General features: G+C 38.4%; 1 long non-coding RNA gene and 1 gene segment (V, D, J or C); one reads left to right on the top strand and one right to left on the bottom strand.

Moving 5' to 3' along the window:
* Positions 1–13,793: 13,793 nt before the first annotated feature.
* LOC113081679 (Ig kappa chain V region 3547-like) lies at positions 13,794–14,493 on the top strand. The segment is given in 2 exon segments: positions 13,794–13,879; positions 13,981–14,493. Coding segments are annotated over 2 exon segments (372 nt in total).
* A 3,744-nt stretch (positions 14,494–18,237) lies between these two features.
* Positions 18,238–20,712, bottom strand: LOC113081680 (uncharacterized). The gene is made up of 2 exons (XR_003282260.1): positions 20,583–20,712; positions 18,238–18,766 (listed from the first exon to the last, which is right to left on the bottom strand). It is a non-coding gene; the product is annotated as an uncharacterized LOC113081680 (long non-coding RNA).
* Between the last annotated feature and the right edge of the window lie 1,761 nt (positions 20,713–22,473).

Below are 22,473 nucleotides of genomic sequence, written 5' to 3'. Positions count from 1 at the left end.
CAAATTTGTGGTTAACTTTGTTTGGTTCTTCTAGGTTGTCTTACTTTACACATTTACCGTTAGTTTTCTAGTAATTTCATTTTCGATTCAATGAATTGACCTATCATGCATGGAGCTCTCTGGCTTCCATTCAGTTTAGAGTGGCTGGCGGATATTAGGCGTTGCGAGTCAATCCTAATATCAGACCTTCGACCCCCACAGGGTGTCTAGGCGTTTCACCTACTCAGGAAAGAGGGGAAGGGAGAAGGATAGGTAAAAGAAGAACAAAACAAAACAAGGCTGCTGTGGGTTTTCCTAGCATGTGTCACAAACTACTATTGAGCTAGGATGTCAGGTGCAGCTAGTGTGTCGTGAACCTTACTTAGTGTCAGGTGTTCTACCTATTGTGAGGATGGCTGCACGTTTCTTCATGGATGGTATGTGTAACTTTGTTACGCTAAAAGTTGGATATTCTACCTGTGGGAATAATATGTTTGTTGACTGTGTTATCAGTAGATGTGTTTACCTCTGGATGTAGGTAATGTTGTGTGTTACTGGTGTAGTGCATGTGTGGTCAGATCTGTTCAAATCTGTGTTGTCTCCCCCTTTTTCTAGCATGTCACTTAAGACTGGCTCTCAGCATCCTTGGCTTGGATGAGGGCGTGTCCATGGTCTAATGAGGGGTCAGTCCAGCAAGGCAGGAAGTTCTTTAGCAGACAGTCGGAGGCAGTTTGGCATGGCTGTGTGAAGCTGAGTTGCAAAACTTGTCTCCTATGTTGCATTCTTCTTGTGATGCCTTCTGGCTGTAGCAGACTTTCTGACCTTCTGTGCTCTGGTGGTTGCTGTTGCACAGACAGGGAATTTGGAACTTGGAGTTGGAGTTCATTTGACAGTTTGTTAGTGACCGAGGTGATGTCCTTTAGTACCTCAGATTTTTCATCAACAGTTGGCCGTGAAAGACTTGTTCATTCTGGGTTGTTGTTGAACAGGTGCTTGTCATCTCTGATGTGGTGCACCAGGGGATCACCGGCCTTCCGTTCTGTCGCTGGTCACAGCGAGCATGACTCAACTTTGTGGTCATATGCATGTAAATTGTCTTGAAGGAACTCTCTTAGTTGTTCCATGACTTGTTCCGTGTCTTCTAATGGTAAGCGGTCATGTTCTTGTGCATACTCAGCACTGTGCATGTCTGAGTGGTGCTGAGGTGGGTTTTGTTGTCGCTTACCCACACGAGTTGCTCTTGGATGAGTCAGGTGATTACCTTTGGATATCTGGTTAGGTTTCCAGATGTTATCCTTTTGGTTTCTTGAGAAGCGTGGCTGGTCCCATGGATTTTTCCAGCAGTTGGGCTGAAAGCGGTCGTGGATATGGGCGTCACGTTCTCTGTGCTCTTGATGGAAGACTCTGGTGTTGTGATGCCACTGGGTGTCGTCCAGTGCAAGGCTTGAGTCTTTGTTGACAGAGTTCAAGAGTGTGGATGTTTTGTTACCTTTCTTTGAGGCCAACTTCTGCTTGTTATAGGCCTTCTGTGTTAGGTCACGCAACTGTTGGATGGTCATGGAGTTCGGACAGGCCATGACACCTAGATGGTGACTGACTCCAGGGTGCAGATTCTTTAGGAAGAGGGTTTTGAAGTTCACATCCTCTTCAAGGTCAGAGTTGTTGTGTGCACCAAAGTAGGATTGTCGGAGTCGGTTGTAGTAAGCTTGTGGAGTCTCTTGACGACCTTGTTTGGTTTCCAAGGCAGTTAACAGTCCATGTTCAGACTCTGGGTCTGTAAACTCTTTAATCAGGACCTCACGAAGTCGCTGGTAGTTTGACTTGGTTTGACTGGGCTGTCGATCTAGAAAGTTTCGTACCTCGGACTGGGCGTGGCTCTAAGGAGGTATAACCAGTCTCTGTCAGTCACATGAGGTCTCACTTCCAGGTGAAATTTGATATCTCGCAGGTAAGCTTGGATGTCGGGGCTCTCTGTGGAGTTCGGGTTGAACCTGCTGATGTTTTTAGACAGCTTGTTGAGGTCTTTGATTGTCATCCCGTGTGCAGCTTCAAGGCCTTGGACGGGAGGTTTTCTTTCGTTGGCAGGAAAGGGTTGTGTGGCGAAGGCAGGTGAGGTTTTGGGTTGTGGCCCTTCGCTCCTTTCGTCATATGCCAGTTCTTGGACGTGGGACTCTGCTCTGCTCAGCAGTGATGAGGTTAGGAGATGTTTTTCTTTCCTTGGCTCTAGTTTGTGCTTGTGAGCATTTTGGAGTTCTTTTCTGACCAGGTAGAGCTCATCGTTGGTATCATCTAGTTGTTGGGTCAGATTGTCCATTTCAGTTCTGTACCTTTCAAGGTGGTCTTTCAAAGCACTGATTTCAGAATTCTTGTTTCTGATGTCTATCTTGGCTTTCTCCAGTAGCTGTTCGGCATACTGGAGTCTGTTTACCAGGTCTTTCTGAGCAGCCGTTGTATGTTGCTGGTCAAGCTGAGCTGCTGCCAGGGCTGCTTGGAGCTTCTTAACTTGTTCTGTTGTATCCTGCTCCCTCTCGCTGGGTGCTTTGAGTTGATCTTGAACTTTCACTTCCAGCTTGTCTATGCGACGTTGAGCACGTGTCAGCTCCTCTTGAAGGTGGGTGATGTGCTTGTCGCTCAGTTTCAGCTGGGTTGTGAAGGCATAGCTTAGTGAGCTCATGATCTTGACTAGCTCCTCGTGGTTGTTGTTCTGGCTTGAATCTTGTGTCAGGAATCTTCTCAGGATTAGGATTATTATTAAAAATAATAACAGTTCAAATGTCTTTGGAGTGAGGCTGTCTGTTATGCCTCTCAACCAAATGTTCACATCTTCCCCATGGGAAATGGGGTCTGCAGTCTGCGGCATGTTGGCACGCTGGGGAGAAGAGAGACTGACACAGATCTGTGTGGAGTAAAAGCCTATGTGTGGTGGGACAACTAAGTGTTGTATCAGTGATTGTGAACCACTAGTGAAATGTGGTGATGACTGTGTTGGTCTCAGGGTGTCTAAGTAGACTAGAGATGCGAAGACTTTGTCACTCTAATGAGGAAGAGGAAAAGAGAGACAGAGGTGAAAAACAAATTCAAATGACAAGCAAAATTTCTGTTTTTCAAATGAGGAAAATTATTTTTTCCAATTAAATGTTATCAAAAACGTAAATAATATTATTATATTTCTTGCTTTGGACAAAAGAATACAATAATAATTCTGATATCTCTTTTCTTAGTCTGACAGGATTGACACCGTACACCTTTCAGTTGGACCGCTCACCAGGGAGTCAGCGAAGGTGACAGTTGCTCTATTAAATTGATCTCAACGTTGGATGAGATGCTAAAACTTGGATTGCGTTTCCAAATGTAGGGAGTTTAGGAAGAACAAATGAGAGGATGATTACAATCAAATTCATAAGGATGATTCGTCGTCTTTGGCACGATTGTGTATTTACTTCACTCAGAATTGATTGATGGTTCTTACATGTCCTACAAATGTAAAAAGAGAAGAGGAAAGTAAAGGAGAGAGAGGACGGAGATGGTAAGTCTCAGAAGCGGTTACCTCAACTACAAGGAGAGCGTTGTGTTAGTTGCTGCACAACTAATCAAACAAAATAAACTTTAAGTGAAAGAGAGTTGTCTTTCTAATTTATTTGAACTCGTAGTGAGGGATAACAATGTCTCCTTTTAGGGCTCAGGTTTGTCGTTCCCAGGCTAGGATACACAAAAGAAATGGTAAGAAATAGGAAAATTAAAAAAAATTAATAAATGGGCAAAATATGCAAAAAATGAAATTAAAAGAGGAAATCAATAAGTAAAACAATAGTGGTTAAGTGTATAACCAAAATAGGAAGAGGGGTAAAACGAATTCAAATAAGTAAAGGTCTGAATAGCATATATTCAGATGGATAATAAATAAATTAGGAAGAATAAGTTTACTTAACTTCCAAAGTTCAAGGCTTATTCATTCCTAAAATAATTAGGCCCAAAAGAGAATACTAGAAATAAAAGATCATATGAAATCTGAGAGGGAAATTTTAAATGATTCAAAATAAATTTAATGTTTCAATTAAATTTCAATTTGACAATTAATAATTGTGAGTCAGTATTTCCCTTTCTAGTAAAATGAAAATAAGTGGTTTAGTGAGGAAAGAGAGCACTAAAGAGAAAGAGACTAACAAGTGTTAGTTAAGATGTTTAAAATGGTTAAATCACGTCAGCGTTGCCCAAACACACATTATTCTACCACTGGATGTTAATGCTAACGGCTAACCTTTGAGGCTAGTGGCTTTAGTATAGACTTCAATGTAAATGCAATGGTTTCGTTAGCTTAGCGACAACGCAGAGTTTGTGCACTGCGCGTGCACAGTTCAGAGTTGCTCCGGAAGTACGTTAGGCTTCCGGGTCACGGTCGTCACTATGGCAACCAAAACACATTCTAGTGGATTAGCACATGAATCGTTGCATTGTTGCAAATACAGTTAAGCATGTTACATGAAATGTCGGCTCATTTCAACACTGTACAAATAACAACACTGCCTTTCAGTTGGTTTTGCGATGTGGCACTTAAACTCTCAGTTTGTATAGAGTTACATTTATCTTAATTCAAATAGCAGCTTCCTGCTGTAGTTATTATATCAATCTCAGCAATTTGATTCTCCGTGCCAGTTTTTCTGGACACAAACCTAAAAGTTTTCCTTCGCTGTTGGTACACAGTTAAAATTTACTTGATCAAGCTTTTAAAACACTCCCATTCAAATTACTCTCGGACACACGCCGTGTTACGCGAGATTGCATTCACTTTGTGAACGAATACAAATGGGCAAAATTTGTTCTCTAATGTTTAACGTTAACTTAGGGGAGTCGAATATCAAATTTGATTCGGCAGTGGAACACGCACTGGCAATCAAACTATATGAAATATGAATACGGGGACTTTGATAAATAGATTGAGGAACCCGCTCAAAACTATTCTTTATTCACCGATTTATATCCCTTTTGAAACACTAACAGTTTAGCTCCGTTCAGCAAACAGTGACTGAGATAGCGTTTGAGACACTGGAACACGCAGTGAAATCAAATCAGCTATAAAACAAGGCATTACACAAATGAGGAACACCCTCAATTTCTACCTTATTGTACGATCTCAGATGTTTACTTTTAAGTTCACTTACTGCTGTTAACAAAGGGGAGACGGACTCGAGTTAAAGTCTCCTCTAGCTCCTTTCATTCAAGCGGGAGGGCGCGCGCTGCTTTCGTCACGCGTCACACAAACACACACACATACTCCGGTCTCGCAAGTTTCTCATCTTTCATTCCTTTAGCAAAATCAAAGATTAAATAACTTGGTTTATGCTCACAATTTAGATTAAACTGCCCGCAATCATTCTCCACCATTATAAATGTAAGGGAAACAGGTCAATTTAGCTCAAAGGGAATCATTTAAGATTTTAAAGGGAATTTGAACAGAATCACTGTTTCACGGCTGTTCACGGAGACGCGCCTGCGGTTCAGTGAACGAGCCGTTTAACATAAAATCTGCGCTGGATACTAATATCCAAACTATAGTGAAAACACTATCAATTAGCACAGTAACAAGATCGGCAGTTTAAGACATTAACTTGTAAGCACAAAACACAAGATACTTCTCTTTTCAATATGAATAAGGCTTTATTAGATAAATCTAAGACATATAAACTAATCTAACACATAAACACACGCACACACACATTCACACAAGTTGCAGGAAGGTCGAAAGTTAGGGAAAGATGAGTTTAAGAGAATGGAAATATGGAATCCCAAGTTTACAGCAATACGTTAAATTGCATAGACATGAACAACCATCAATCACATAATTAGCGCTCGCATCGAGTTCCTCAATGGGGTTAAAATTATATTAGATACACCAGCACAACAAATATCTGGGAATACGTTGCCTTCGTTTGCTGTGAAAGGGACTCCAGTTGAAAGGGGTAGCCCGGTGTCGCTGATTGGCTTGAAGTTCAGTAGTGAAGTGACGTCTTGGGAAGCCCGTGGTTGTTGGGCGTTGGCTGAAAGTGCAGAGTCGTGTTCGCTGGTTGAAGTTGAATGGACGTTACAAAACTTAACTCAGAACACGAAACTCTCAAACGGAAAAGAAAAGAAATAAAGTTTGACGAGACTAGGTTGTTTTCTTTCTCATCGTGGCATAGTAGCAGCAGGCAGGCACGCTGGAACCGCGCTCAAAGAACAATGATGACTAACCGCATGGCTAGATGCTACAAGCTAAAGCTACAAGCTAAAAGCTAAGAGCAGGCATGACTGATAGCACGAGCAAGGCTGGAACTAAAAGCAGACTAAAAGCCCGCATGACTGATAGCACAAGCAATGCTAGACTAAAAGCCGACATGGCTAATAGCAGCAGCTAGACTAGAACTAAAAAAAAAAATTTAATCGTATCCAAAGTATTTAAACTTTCCTGTTGGCCACCCCTCAAATGTTGCCTTGACCAATCAGATATGGTCCTGGGGTCTGGGGTATCATAAATCACTGTTTATCTTACCAAGCATGTGGTTCTTGCCTCACAGGGTCTAATTTTGGACATGATTCCTTTAACATGATTATGATATATTTTACAAATAAATGATTGTCAGGACAATATCAAGCAAGAAAATGCGATTATTTGAATACTAGACATGACTAGGTATCCTATAGTTATCAAAAGACATACACAATAAGTGATTATACATGATAGTCAAATGTGTGGATTACACGTAAATGAATATGGAGTTAAGCAATGGAATGATTCATTCATAAGTCTTTTTTGAGTTCATTCTGGTCCATATATAATGTATAAAAAGCAGTTTCTTTGCCATTCTCTGGCAAAGGGACTTTTCTGTGAAGACAAAGGTTTAAAGCCCTTCCCCCTTAGGAATTTCAGTCTGGTTTCACTGGCTGGGGGGGGGGGGGGGGAGTCAATGCAAGTATTTAACTTGATCTCCTGGGTTTACATGTGATGTCCAGCGTTGCATTCCAATCACGAACGATAAATTTGACAATCTCTTCTTCGAATTAAAATTGTCAATAATTGTTATATTGGTGTTAATGTTGAAAGCTGTTGTGTGAACAAGTTGGCTGGTTGGTTATCTTGCTTGGTTCTTGTGGCACTAGAACTGATTTATGACTTCCTGAGGAATTCGGCTCTCGTTTCAATGCACACAGCTCTGATAGACTCTTTGATTTGTCTGATTCGACTCATTTCTGCTACACTGAACTACTTGTTTCTTGTGCTCAGGTAAACGATACGGCCGGCTGCGAACTACCACGCCCGGCTCGGTCTCGATATGGTGCTGAATTAGGTTAGTACGGCCCGGTAGGGGCGAGAAGACGTCGGCAAACTCTGCCTGCAATTTCGTTACATCAGTGAGTTGGGACGGCGAGAGGTGGTCTCCACCTGGAGCCAGGGCGAGGGATTGGGGTTTGATATTCGCCTCTGGCCCGAGATCATCCTCTCCGCCAATCACCGTTGCCAACATCACTGATTCCGCCTCATTCCATTTTTTAAGGAGGTTGAGGTGGTATATCTGACTGGACCCGTTCCTATCGGACCGTATTACCTCATAATTGAGATCTCCGACCTGTCGTGCAACCTCAAACGGTCCCTGCCACTTAGCCATTAATTTGGAGCTCGACGTTGGGAGTAATACAAGTACTTTCTCTCCCGGTGCAAATTTGCGTAACCTAGTTCCCCTGTTATACAGCTGGCTCTGGCGGTCCTGGGCTTGTAACAAATTCTCCATGGATAGCCGCCCCAATGTGTGGAGTTTTGTTCTCAAGTCCAGCACATACTGAATTTCGTTTTTGCCCTGAGACGGTCCCTCCTCCCAAGTTTCTCTCAGTACGTCGAGCACCCCCCGGGGCTGGCGTCCATAGAGAAGCTCGAAGGGGGAAAACCCCGTGGAGGCTTGTGGGACCTCTCGCACAGCAAATAACAAGGGCTCTAGCCACCTATCCCAATTTTTGGCGTCTTCGTGAACGAACTTACGAATCATGGATTTAAGTGTGCGATTAAATCGTTCGACCAGGCCGTCGGTTTGTGGGTGATAGACGCTAGTTCGAATCGATTTAATGCCCAACAATCCGTACAGTTCGCGTAGCGTACGTGACATAAACGCCGTGCCCTGATCGGTGAGGATTTCTTTTGGAACCCCCACCCGGGAGATAAGACGAAACAGGGCATCCGCAACACTTTTAGCGGAAATGTTGCGGAGGGCCACCGCTTCAGGATATCGTGTTGCATAATCAACTATGACTAATGCAAAGCGATGTCCTCGTGCCGATCGCTCTAATGGCCCGATGAGGTCCATGCCAATTCTCTCGAAGGGGACCTGCATTAAGGGAAGAGGGCGCAAAGGCGCTTTTGGGGCGGCCGGTGGGTTTACCAATTGACATTCCGGACAAGACGCGCACCAACGGGCCTCACCGGAGAGCAGGGGTATTAGGCGTACCGGCCACTGCTCGCGGGGCCACCCGCAGGCCTCCGCCGACTTTTCGAAGAGCTCCAGGAAGGCCTCCGGATCGTCCTGGGCCCCCATCTTGTGAAGCGGCAGGTGCATGGGGGCAGCGGGCGGCCCGGCGGCCTCGGCGCGAACCTCCCGATCCATCCAGCTCCGGAACCTCTCGCGGTCCTCCTGCTGGGCCTGAACGATGGCCTGGAATCGTCTCTCCTGATCGGTCCTCAGGTCCAGCAGGGCCTGATGTTGTTCTTGGTGCAGGACCGCGAGGGAAGCGATGATATCCGCAAGCGGCGTGGAGGACGGGCTTTGCATGGCGGCGGCGGTCCTTCTTCCTTCCCGGGTTTCTGCACCAGTGTAGTAAGTTCGTGTGGCAAGGAAGAGGACAAAGGGGTCGGCTGGACTGCTGACGTATTTATTTAACCAAAACTAAACAAAGAACAAAGAAAATCACAAACACCCAAACGGTGACTCTTATTCTGACACGCTCTGTCAAACTTCCGGTTCACTCCTTCCGGTTTTCCGTCTCCGGTTCGGGTCAGCAGTCCGTCTCTCTCTCTCTTGCATCCGTTTCTCCCGGCGTTTTATACTCTCTCCACGCCAATTACTAGAACGAGAAACAGGTGATGATCATTTTTGCCCAAACCACTCACTTACCGCTCGTCTCCTGATTCTCTCTCCCGCTGCAGACTTCGCTAAACCACGCCCCCCCTGCCACACTGACCTAATAAACTCCTTTGGAGTCAAGCAAAATGTCACCGGGCCCACTCATCGTTTTAATCATACACTAGATTTAATTATATCGCATGGAATCGATCTTACTGCTATAGATATTGTACCTCAAAGTGATGATATTACAGACCATTTCCTTGTATCGTGCATGCTGCGTATAACTGATATTAACTATATGTCGCAGCGATACCGTCTGGGCTACTGTTGTTCCAGCCACCAAAGAAAGATTCTCAAATAACCTGCATGATCTATCTCAACTGCTATTTGTACCCAAAAATACACATGAATTAGACGAAATTACTGACAACATGGGCACTATTTTCTCTAATACATTAGAAGCTGTTGCCCCGATCAAATTGAAAAAAGTTAGAGAAAAACATACTGTACCATGGTATAACAGTAATACTCACTCTCTCAAGAAAGTAACTCGTAGTCTTGAACGCAAATGGAGAAAAACTAACTTAGAAGTTTTTAGAATTGCATGGAAAAACAGTATGTCCAGCTATAGACAGGCTTTAAAAACTGCTAGGGCAGAGCATATACACAAACTCATTGAAAATAACCAAAACAATCCAAGGTTTTTATTTAGCACAGTGGCTAAGTTAACAAATTACCAGACGCCACCTGATTCAAATATTCCACCAACGTTAAATAGTAATGACTTTATGAATTTCTTCACTGATAAAATAGATAACATTTCATCCATCGCACCCAAAGATAAACTGCAGTGCTTTACAACCATAGGACAGGAAGAGCTAAATAAACTTATCACTGTATCTAAACCAACAACATGTTTATTAGATCCTGTACCCACTAAATTACTGAAAGAGCTGTTACCTGTAGCCGAAGAACCGATTTTCAATATCATTAACTCGTCGTTATCTTTAGGTCACGTCCCAAAACCATTCAAGCTGGCGGTTAGCAAGCCTCTTATTAAGAAACCAAAGCTAGATCCGAGTGTACTGGCAAATTATAGGCCTATTTCAAATCTTCCATTTATGTCTAAAATTTTAGAAAAAGTTGTGTCTGCTCAATTGAGCACCTTCCTGCATAAAAATGATCTGTATGAAGAATTTCAGTCAGGTTTTAGGCGCCACCATAGAACAGAAACTGCACTTGTTAAAATTACAAATGACCTGCTCCTTGCGTCAGACCAAGGCTGCATCTCATTTCTAGTCTTACTTGATCTTAGTGCTGCGTTTGACACCATAGATCATGACATACTCTTAGATCGATTACAAAACTATACAGGTATTCAAGGGCAGGCTCTAAGATGGTTTAGATCCTACCTGTCCGATCGCTACCATTTTGTTTACTTAAATGGGGAGTCATCTCATTTATCATCACTAAAATATGGAGTGCCACAAGGATCCGTCCTAGGTCCCCTTCTATTTTCAATATACATGTTGCCCCTTGGTAATATTATTAGAAAATACGGAATTAGCTTCCACTGTTATGCTGATGATACTCAGCTATATATCTCAACGAGACCAGATGAAACTTCCCAATTATCTAAGCTAACAGAGTGTGTTAAAAATGTAAAAGATTGGATGACAAATAATTTTCTCCAATTAAATTCGGATAAGACAGAGATACTAATTATTGGACCAAAAAACACTACACAGAATCTTGTAGATTACAATCTGCAACTAGACGGATGTATTGTTACTTCCTCTACAGTCAGAAATCTGGGTGTTATATTAGACAGCAATTTGTCTTTTGAAAATCATATTTCCAATGTTACAAAAACTGCAGTCTTCCATCTTAGAAACATTGCCAAGCTACGAAACATGTTATCTGCTTCTGATGCAGAAAAGCTAGTTCATGCATTCATGACCTCTAGACTGGACTATTGTAATGCACTTCTAGGTGGTTGTCCTGCTTCGTCAATAAACAAGCTACAGGTAGTCCAAAATGCAGCAGCTAGAGTCCTTACCAGGTCAAGAAAATATGATCACATTACCCCAATTTTACAGTCTCTGCACTGGCTACCTATTAAGTTCCGTATCAGTTACAAATTATCATTACTTACCTATAAGGCCCTAAATGGTTTAGCTCCTGCGTACCTAGCTAGCCTTCTACCACGTTACAACCCATCACGCACCCTAAGGTCACAAAACGCTGGACTTTTTGTAGTTCCTAGGATAGCAAAGTCCACTAAAGGAGGTAGAGCTTTCTCACATTTGGCTCCCAAACTCTGGAATAGCCTTCCTGATAATGTTCGGGGTTCAGACACACTCTCTCTGATTAAATCTAGATTAAAAACACATCTCTTTCGCCAAGCATTCGAATAATGTATCTTTTAAATTGTGAGTGTAGTTGCATCTGATCAAAGGTGCATTTTTATTCATTAGCTTGGGTTAAACTAATTTTACTTTTTTGGATCAGCAGCTATGCTAATGATGTCTGTATTTTGTTTCTATGTTTCGCCACGGGATTTACATCCCGTGGTAACTACGATTTACACAAGCTCCAGTCTGGATCCAGAGTACCTGAGAAGAGATGATGCTGACCCTCAGATGATGCTAACCCTGAATCAACAAACAGAACTAACAACTATTGCTAAATGTGTGACTGAATCATATAATAACTTAATTAATTATATTGATAGTTCATCGTCTAGCTGACTACGTCTTTTATTATTATTTATTTTTTTATTTTTTCTAAAATCCTGTCAAATGTGCACAAACTACTAGCTACTACTAAATATTGTAGAAACATAATTTTCTGTAAAGTTGCTTTGTAACGATTTGTTTTGTAAAAAGCGCTATACAAATAAACTTGAATTGAATTGAAAAACACTGAGTTTCTGCACAAGCATGCTTGTACAATATCATATGAATATGCTGAAATTGTATGAATTATTACTACTTTGATATAGCAAAGGTTTTGTACTTCTCGGGTCTTGGGGTTTGTAAAACAGTTCAAGAAACCTCAAGTGTGGTGCAAAATGTAACTGCAGTAAAGTTCAGTCAAAGTGCTGAGACAAACACAGACATACCATTGGAAATGTTTGCCTTTGCAGCTTTTGGCCTTCACAGTAAAAGAACAAGATGGTCAAATTCATCCCTCTCCACAAACAAGACGGGTTTGACAAGAGTTTGACAGACCTTCCTTTGGTCTTCCCTTTCAGCTGAAATAAAGAAAAAAGAAAATGTTGTTGTTTTACTGTAATACATACATGTTGAGACAGGGAACTTATCTGGGAACAAAATTTTCAAAAGGAAGGACGCTTGCGTTTTTTTCAACAGGGGGGTCAGACCGAATGATCTGAATGTCAAACTGGTTGAATGGGACGTGTCAAGTATCGATTTGAAACACCACGTAATTTCATTTATAAACACGGGATGATCGACTACTTTACAAGACATGTGGAAACCCTACCTGTACGTGTCTTGAAGTTATCTAAAGTCCATATCTTTTTAGCAATAAAACATTAGGAAGATTTTAAAACACAAACCGTTTAAAATGCAAATAGCATGCTAATTTAGGCAATGCTTGTATAGGTCGTATTTGAGGGTAGTGACAAATAACCTATATGCACATGTCTGTTGGAGGACTTATTGGATTTAATTGGTATAAATAAGTGTGGATCTTTCCCAGGTGGTATAGTTATCTTTAGTTTGTCTCGTTTTTCCTACTGCCTTATGCCACAATTGGAAGAATAATCAAGACAGATTGTGTTCATCTCCAGCTTCAGTCTGAAGGGAAACTTGGGTTATATCAAATATCTTTGTGAAAATCTCTTCATGCTCACTGTAGAAGAGATGATGCCTGACAATCAGAGAACTAATGTCAACTTAACACATTAACAATGTTTGACCTTTACTTCTCTGCTCACAACAATCTTATCTCATTACAAATGCTGATGTAAATAAGAGACAACCATAAAATTGCATTTGTTCTAGTTTTTGAACGCAGACTGCTAAAGATGAAGTTTTGGATAGGATACCAATGTCTTATGTTTCAAAAACTTTGCTGATCTGTTTCAAAAGAAGAGCAGCTTCATTCCAGACATTGTGTCTTAAACCACCATGTGAATCCTAATTTATGTCTCATGTTACATTAATTGATTGACTGATCGATCGATTGTTTGTCCATTAATTCATTTTCTTTTCTTTTTTTTTTTTTACTTTTAGTATGTCATTGTTTAAAATGTCCTTTTAACATCTTTTTAAAAATCCTTAAGAAATCTGTTGTCACTTCAATTTCATTCTGTTTTTAAAGAAATGTTAGATATTTAAATGTCTATAAGTGTACATTTAAATGATGATACTGTATATAGTTTTAAATACAATTCAATTATGAATAAAATGTGTGTGAAAAATAAGTCTATAGAGTATATGAATAACAAAAAAGCTGAAACAACAAAACACACATTGTTGAAATTGTCTGTCTGTTTATAAAAGCTCATATTCATCACAAAATATTTCAGCTTCTAATGGTTTGTAGAGCATAAACGTGACTGAATTAATTAATCTGTGGTCTGAGACTGACAGCTGTCTGTTCTGTGTTTGAAGAGCATTTACATACAGAGACAGTTTTTGCATGAGAGTGTTTATAGAGCTGTGAGTTTAACACTTCATGACTGAGAGCAGAACAGAACACAATCTTCATCATCACACAAGACACAACAACAACAATGAACAACATCATCATCCTCATCTGGACCATTACAGCTTTTATTCAAGGTAGGATGTCTACTTTTGGTACTGATAATGATATTGTTTGCATCAATTTAATATTTTGTTATTAAGAAGATTTGCAAACTAATTTATTTTATTTTATTCAGAATCCAGAGGAATCACTGTGACTCAGCCTAAGGTTAAAACTGTCCAGCTCGGTCAAACAGCTACAATAGAGTGCAACATAGATGTAGGAATATCCTATAGCAGGTTATACTGGTATCAGCAGAAACCTGGAGAAGCTCCTAAACTCCTCATATATGGCATAAGCACACTCCAGTCAGGAACTCCATCTAGATTCAGTGGCAGTGGATCTAGCTATGGAAGTGATTTCACTCTGACCATCAGTGGAGTCCAGACTGAAGATACAGGAGATTATTACTGTAAGAGTTTTCAGTATCCAAACAGTCAATATGTGTTCACACAGTGATAAAGAGTCGTACAAAAACCTCCGTCAGTCAGAGTCACAGTGACTGCATAGATACAGCGGAGAGACACTGCAGCTTGAGGAGATACAGTTTGTAACAAACAGCAGTTTCATCACAATACAATATAATATTGATTCTTGTTTTTTATGATATGATTTGACATTTGCTATTTATTATTTATTTTTTTTTATTTTTTTTTGTAATGACATGCCCTTTTGTGAATATCTGCACATGCCAAATCTAAATATTAGTAAAATGTAGTAAAATAGTAGTAAAATTCGAGTTAATGGATAAAATCGATCTATCACCCAGCCCTATTTGCTTTCATATAATTTAATAAAAAAAGCAGCTGCATTTAAATACAGGTGTGTAAAATATGTGCAATTTTTTGCACTGCACGTATGATGGTAGATGTGCAGCATTTATTCTTATTTGTTTTATCTTCATTACAAATCTTGTTTGGTTTTATTTTGGATAATTGCATGTAAAAATAATTTGTGTTGTAATGCATATGCAAAATGTGAATTAATTTTCATATTCAAGTGTTTGTGCAAATATTATTAATGCAAATTAATGACAGGGCGCATTAATATTCAACATTCAGCAATCTGTGAATGTTGCATTTCTCTCGTCGGAGAGAGCTAGCACTGTGAATTTCATCTTGCAGCCGACAAGAAAACATTTGTTTATTAATAAATAATTAAAATGTCTCATTTTCAGAATTATTAGGCTACTTCTGCATGTGCTTTGTGGCAAACTTAATGCATGTGCTTGAGCGCTGAATATATTAAGACTTGATTATGTAAATTTAATATAAACCTCTAATTAGTTGAATATAACAAATGAACAACTAACTTTTTTATTCTATAACAAAACAGCAGTCCTAACCTGTTCAGCAAGTTTGAAAGCCTCATAAGACACTGTCCATATGAAAGAGCAAGAGATTCACACCTTTATTTCGACCCCCACAAGCCATACATACAGTAAGTAGACATTCAAAAGGCCCTTTTTACCGCCACGGGTACCGCCGCTGCGGCGTTTTTAAAGTGCATTTGCAGCTTTTGACTGCTGAGTGGCGCTTTAACCACAAGTTATCAAACAAGTGCATTAAAGCACATTTTCGCAAATAAAGGTCAGTTTTGCCTTGCTGATGTGTTACATTTGACTGCTTCAGTCACGGAAAATGAAAGAGAAACACTATAGTTTAAATATATAATATATTTATTTTTTAATATTCACAGATAAAAGTTTGGTATTTATGAAGTTATGTGCATTTCTTAGAACAAATTCAAGCAGGATAAATGTCAAGCCTGTGCCTGAGTCTATGCTTATATTTTCTAAGCTATATGGTATTAAACCATATTTTAGGTTTGACACATTTAAAAGGTGTGCAGTATTATTTATATTATATTAATTATGCGTTATATTATTCAAAATAAATTGTGGTTTACTTTGCATCGGAGCATTAAAAGTGGTAGCCTATCTTAGGGGGGTAGGCTACATGGATTAATATGCAAAATGTCAAAACTTTCATATATTACGCCTATATTTTAATTTATATTTTAAATATAAATATATTTTTTCCTTTAATAAAACAACATGCATTTTTGTTATTCGTTACCTGTCCTTCATTTTGACATAACTTATTGGGAAAAAGACATTTGTCTGTAAACTGATTAAGAAATTGTTATATGTTTAAACATGAAGCACTGCATAATTTCGTTCCCATATTTTAAAACAAGAAACAAATAAAATTAAGCCTGCACGATTAAATCTTTGATACTCTAAAGAATGGACAGATTAATAAAACGTCCTCATGATTAAACTCAAGTTCTCTCATTATAATCAACAAAATTCACACGATGTAAAAAAGGGCTTTAGTAATTGACAAATTAAGTGATTTTAAAGGGAGCCTTCTTTACTTGCTTTTAAAGTAGGGCATTAGCATATGGCCTAAAAAAAAAAAATCCCAGATTTTGTTTTATTTTAGAAAAAAAAATCTGATTTATGATTTAAACCGATTTTTAAATCAATATTCAAATGACGAATAAATTTTACAAAAGTTTTAATATAGTTCTTTTTTTCACTCATTTAGCAGTCAAATTTATAACTGAAACAAGATGATTAGAAAAAACAGCAATGTTGTTACCTTAATGCTGGGAAGACCTTTATTTTTATTTATTTATTTATTTATTTAATACTAGCCCATCATCCACTCAGCTTTAAGAGCTGTTCAGATTAAAACTGGCAGCTCAGCAGTGACTCAGTGTCATGGACGGAGGAACTGTTAATATATTTTCTAGTTTATATTTCCATCTTGTTATGCCGCTGGGTTAGTTTTTATTATTATTGTTATTATTATTATTATAGAACTTATTTGTAAATAGAGCAGTCACTGTCTGTGTCTACACCAGACGCGAGAGTTGTCATCAGCTTGTTGTGTCCGGTTTAGATCTAGCATGCGTTTTTTAATGTTTTATTTTACAGCCCTGTTTGTTTTAATGTTTTTATTAAATATCTGTATTGACTGCGTGGTCATATTATTGAATTATTTACTGCCATGCAACCTACAAAAGTAAAGCTTGGCGAGTCGATCAACGAGCATTTCTGCAGGTTAATTTTTGGCGGATGTGCTGTGCTTGTGTTCCCGCAGTCGTCTTCATTTTGTCAGCTGAAACATCTCTCTCACTCACAGCAGAGTGTATGAGCAGCAACAACTTCCCCTCCGCGCGAACTGATACCAGAAACACGCTCCGCCTTCACTCCGTGAATAAAGTATTTCAGTATGTTTGAAATGTTATGTTCATAACGTAGCATATAAAATAATAATAACAATAAAAATAACAGGAGTTTCAAAGTGGCTTAAGCTATTTTGTGTTTATAAGTTAAAAAGGACTAAATGTCACAGTGCATGTTAAATAGTGTAACGATTGATCACAGGAAACGAGAGATCCAAATGCAGTGTGTTTAATGGAGTAATCCAAAATCAAAATCCAAAACAGGCTAGAGGTCAATAACAGGGAAAGCAGTCCAAAAACAAGAAACACATGCATAATTTTTCTTTGTCTATTTCTCTGTTGTTCTGCATCCACAAAACCCATTCAAAGATGTCTTTTTTACTCTATGTTGATGTAATGTAAAGACCATCAACACCTGACTATTCTTCCGACTGAGACTGGAATCAGCTATTTTTAAATATTTTAGTGATCTGTTACTTAAAATCGCTTATCAGTTATTACAATATTTTATATAGAGATATTTTCCAATACTTTTGAGTTGATGTTGTTGCAGAAGTAGAGGCTTTACACTATATTTCAAGTTTGGAACATTAGGTCTTCATTTCTGTCATGCTGTGTTTAAGCATTTGTAAAAAAAAAAAAAAATGAAAATAAAAATAAAAATAAAAATAAGAAAGATCTATGATTTTGGTATAAGGTATAGCTTATGTGAAAAGCAAATGTAAGCATTTTAGAAATGTGTTAAATAACTGAATATTGTGTGGAAACAACATGAATTGTGCTAAAGATATGGTCACAACAGACTGATGTTGTGCTAAATGTGTATAGTGTTTTGAAAATGTGACTACAGATTGGAAAAAGGATGTTAGCAATTAAAAAAAATGAATAGAAAACCTGAAATGTAATAATGAGTTTGTCTGTGTGCTGCTGGACTACAGCAGAAGTGAAACTGGTGTGTTTCAGTCCAGATCATGTCACCAATCAAACAGTGACTCTGGGAGTGTGAGCTGAAAATCTCATTTGCATTGTCAGGGTGGAGTGATTGTGATCCTCTCAGAATAGAGCAGCTCTGTCTCCAGAGACCATGTTCAAACCCCAAGAGCTTCATTTGACTAGATTTACTGCTACTGATCGAGCTTCTGAAAGACACCTGCATCTTCGTCTGTTAGTTGAATGATGTTGTCAGACACAAATGGAGTTTGTTGAGAAGCTTTATTGAATGTTGAAGCAAACACAGCAGATTGAAAGATCAGCCAGTGCTTTGACACTAGAGCTCTCTTTCAGTATTGAGTTGTAAATGACTACAGCTGCAGCACTAGACTCATGTGAATCCTGCCTGACACAGGACACTCAGATACGCTCATCTTCAGGAGAGAGCAGCGCTCACTGGAGAAACATCAGCACTGCGAGCGACTAACAGCGACTCTTGTGGAACGAGGCCTCATGAGGAGCTCCATCATGTGTTACTCTGCAGACGTACTGCTCTCCCGCTTCCCAGCGTGCTTTGCTGAGGGTCAGGACACTACTGCGGCTGTAGCGGCCGTCCTGCTCGCTCTCTGCGCTGGTCACAACCCCCTCGGTGACCTCTGAGCCGTCCAGTGTCCAGCTCACCAGCGCCCCCTGTGGAGAGTAAGAGCTGAGCAGGCAGAGCAGTGCGGCTGAGTCTCCAGAGATCTGCAGAGAAGAGGGCGGCAGCAGAGACACTGAGGGCTTCACTGTGGGACCAGCTGCAGGAGACAAACACAACACATTCACAAACACAGAGAAAACACACTGCAGCTCCAGCACTCTTCTGCCCTGCAGCATTCACAGCATTTCAACAGGACTTTCAGCAGCAGACATGAGGAGTGCAGTCAAAATCACTACAATCTCATCATTCATGATATTCAACATCACTACAGCTGATTAATACAGAATATACAAACTACACAAACACTTTACACATTTAAATTAAACCTCATAAATAAAACTAAACACACTAAGACACTGACTACTGTAATCCAGTCATTTTTACATCCTAACATTACATTGGTTTTATGCGTTTTTTTATAAGTTTGACACTACATTTCAAATACAGATTGTGTGACTACAAGTTAGAGTATATTACTGTTCAGAATTAGAAAATAACTGAATCAAATGAGTTTAAAAGATTTACACATATTTTGTATGCATATTAAAATCATTGAATTAGAAGAACAACACGATCAAAACAGTTTCGGACTCATTAAATAATCTGCAGAAAGTTGCTACCTTTACATTTTAACATCAAATCTGTCTTTTTCTGTTTATGACATCTACAATAAAAACTATGAACACAATATAGAAATGTATGAAAGAAAAAAATATATATAAACTGATAAAACATTTGTAAGTGTTTAGAGGAATTGTTTGTTCAAAGTGAATATTAACACTTTATAATAATGTTCAGTTTTTAAGTCATTTATTATTGATTAGTTAATGATTAATGATTAATTTGTAACTTATAATTTACAAAATATTCACAAGCAATTAATAAATTATATGCTAACAATGTGTGTGTGTTTTGTTAATTCTTTAAACTGAGTAAACTATCAATTACAAAACATGACTGTGTGTTCATAAATGATTAATAATTGAAATGTTAATATTTTTATCTATGTTTTGTACATTAAGTTATAAATAATTTACAAGTGATTAGATGATGATTAGCTAATAATTAACAAAACATGACTATACATTCACAAATGATTATTAAGTAATATGCTAACGATTTATAGATCTTGTAAGTTATCTTTAAAAATAGCATCATGAAATAATCAAACAGATCCTTAGTAAAAGGTTAATACACTAAAACAGTATATACTAAATTTTTTAAGGTAAGTGTTTGCAAACAATATATTTTAGCTACATTAAAATGAAAATGTTGATAGTTAATCAACTAAATTTGTGTATTTAAATGTAGCTAAAATAAATTGATTGAAACTACTTATCTTAAAAAAAGTAAATTCAATGATTTTTTTAGTATAATTACTAGTGAAGTTACTAGTTAATATATTATTAATCACTTCTAAATCACTGAAATATCAACATTGTACTATTATCTCTCAGTTCAAATACTCCATGTGTGTCAGAAGACATCTGTCTAATTCTCACCAGTCGCCCTTACACTGCAGTACACACTACAAAGTGTTCAAAACCTCTTGTGAAAACACATGAATACATCATTTACAACACTTTCTGCATTCTTTAATCTAGTGTAAACTAGACATTTACATTTACATTTACAAACATTTACATCAGTTGTAAATGTTTTACAAACCTGCCGGTTACAGGTTGTGTGTGTGTGTGTGTGTGTGTGTGTGTGTGTGTGTGTGTGCACACACTGGGGTGAAAGATTTAAAAATGATGAGTAGTTTACACTTTCACAATAAAAAAAGAAACAATATTTTATATTAAATATTTTTTATAAATAATATTTATTGTCAATAATAATTTTGTTGTTTCATTTTTAAAAACAGATTTTTTTATTTATCTAAATTGCAAGAATTAAAAAGAGGGACTTACCGAGCACCAGTTTAGTTCCTCCACCGAATGTGTACCACAGTGATACAATCTAATGAAACACTCGTACAAAAACCTCTATTCCACTCGAGTGAACACACACTCCAGCAGAGAGAGAAACACTTCAACACACTGAGAGAAGAAACACTTCAGCTATTGATGACAGTCATTTAGTAAAAAAAAAATGATTTTCAAAAAGTAAGAATAAAGCTTTCAAATAAAATATCTTCAAAATGTTCTTATGTAACACTTTTTCAAGATACAGTATATATTTAATGACCTAATGACCTAATGACCTTTGACCTCTTCTATCATGGATGACGTTGTGTTTCTCTTAATGTTTCTATTCTTCATCTGCAGCTCAATCACTGTGAATCCACTTTACATTTCAAACCCCTGGACCTGGATTCAACAACAGTTACTAAAAATAATGACCATACTTTATTTTAAGGTCCAGTTCTCGTTATTAACAAACTATTAACTACTACTTTTGCAAAAAAAAAAACCCTCTTAATTCACTGCTTATTAATAGTTAGTAATACGTAAAGTATTCTCGTAGCTTCATAATATTACGGTTGAACCCTGATGTCACATGGATTGTGTTACCGATCTCCTTGCTATGTTTCTGGACGTTGATCGTGTTTATTCTATTTCTGTCTACGGAGGGTCAGAAAGCTCAGATTTCATTTGTGTTTCTGAAGATGAACGGAGGTCTTACAGGTTTGGAACGACATGAGGCTGAGTAATTAATGACAGAATATTCATTTTTGGGTGAACTAACCCTTTAAGTTTGGGTACAGTCAATATGTTAATAATTGGCATCCTAATAAGCAATTATTTAATAGTGAGAATTGGTCTCTATACTAAAATGTTACCAAAATAATATTTGTGAAAAATTTAAATCAAGTATACTGTCATATGGTTTTGTTATCAGCTCAGTCAGTTGTGAATCCTGCCCACTTCTTTGCATGGTCAGCACATGCTTCAGTGCTCTGAGAGTGTTTATAGAGCTGTGAGTTTAACACTTCATGACTGAGAGCAGAACAGAACACAATCTTCATCATCACACAAGACACAACAACAACAATGAACAACATCATCATCCTCATCTGGACCATTGGGGTTTTTATCCAAGGTGGTATATTAGGGTTTGATATAAATAATAAGCTATTGTTGGTTTTTACCATTTTAATATACCAATATTTTGCTATAAAAGGTGATTTACTGACAAACTAACTTTATTTTTTCTTCTTCAGCCTCCAGAGGAGTCACTCTGACTCAACCTAAAGTTAAAACTGTCCAGCTTGGTCAAACAGCTACAATAGAGTGTAACATAGACGTAGGGATACTTAGCAACTACTTATACTGGTATCAGCAGAAACCTGGAGAAGCTCATAAACTCCTCATTTATTACATAAACACCCTTCAGTCAGGAACTCCATCTAGATTCAGTGGCAGTGGAACAGCGAGTACTGGAAAATATTTCACTCTGACCATCAGAGGAGTCCAGACTGAAGATACAGGAGATTATTACTGTCAGAGTTACCACTGGATCAACAGTAAAGCTGTGTTCACACAGTGATAAAGAGTCGTACAAAAACCTCCGTCAGTCAGAGTCACAGTGACTGCACTGATACAGCTGAGAGACACTGCAGCTGCTGATGGAGGTTATTTCTTATAACAGTCTCATTTACAAAAATGTGATAGTCTTGTAATGATTAATGAGTCTTTCTGGTTCTTTAATGTGTTTTTCACTCATAACTTCACCATGGATGTATTTAATTCATAATTTAAAATGTTCCACCATTAAACAATCCAATGTAATCTGACGATACTTACAGTATTCAGGGAAACAGTTCATCAGTTCATCATGACATCTCCATTTTGCATGTGA

This window comes from Carassius auratus, unplaced genomic scaffold (genome assembly GCF_003368295.1).
Source record: "Carassius auratus strain Wakin unplaced genomic scaffold, ASM336829v1 scaf_tig00034984, whole genome shotgun sequence".
Lineage (NCBI taxonomy): Eukaryota > Metazoa > Chordata > Actinopteri > Cypriniformes > Cyprinidae > Carassius > Carassius auratus.
Note: the sequence above shows the minus strand (reverse complement) of the source record. Positions and strands in the feature narration are given on the sequence as shown.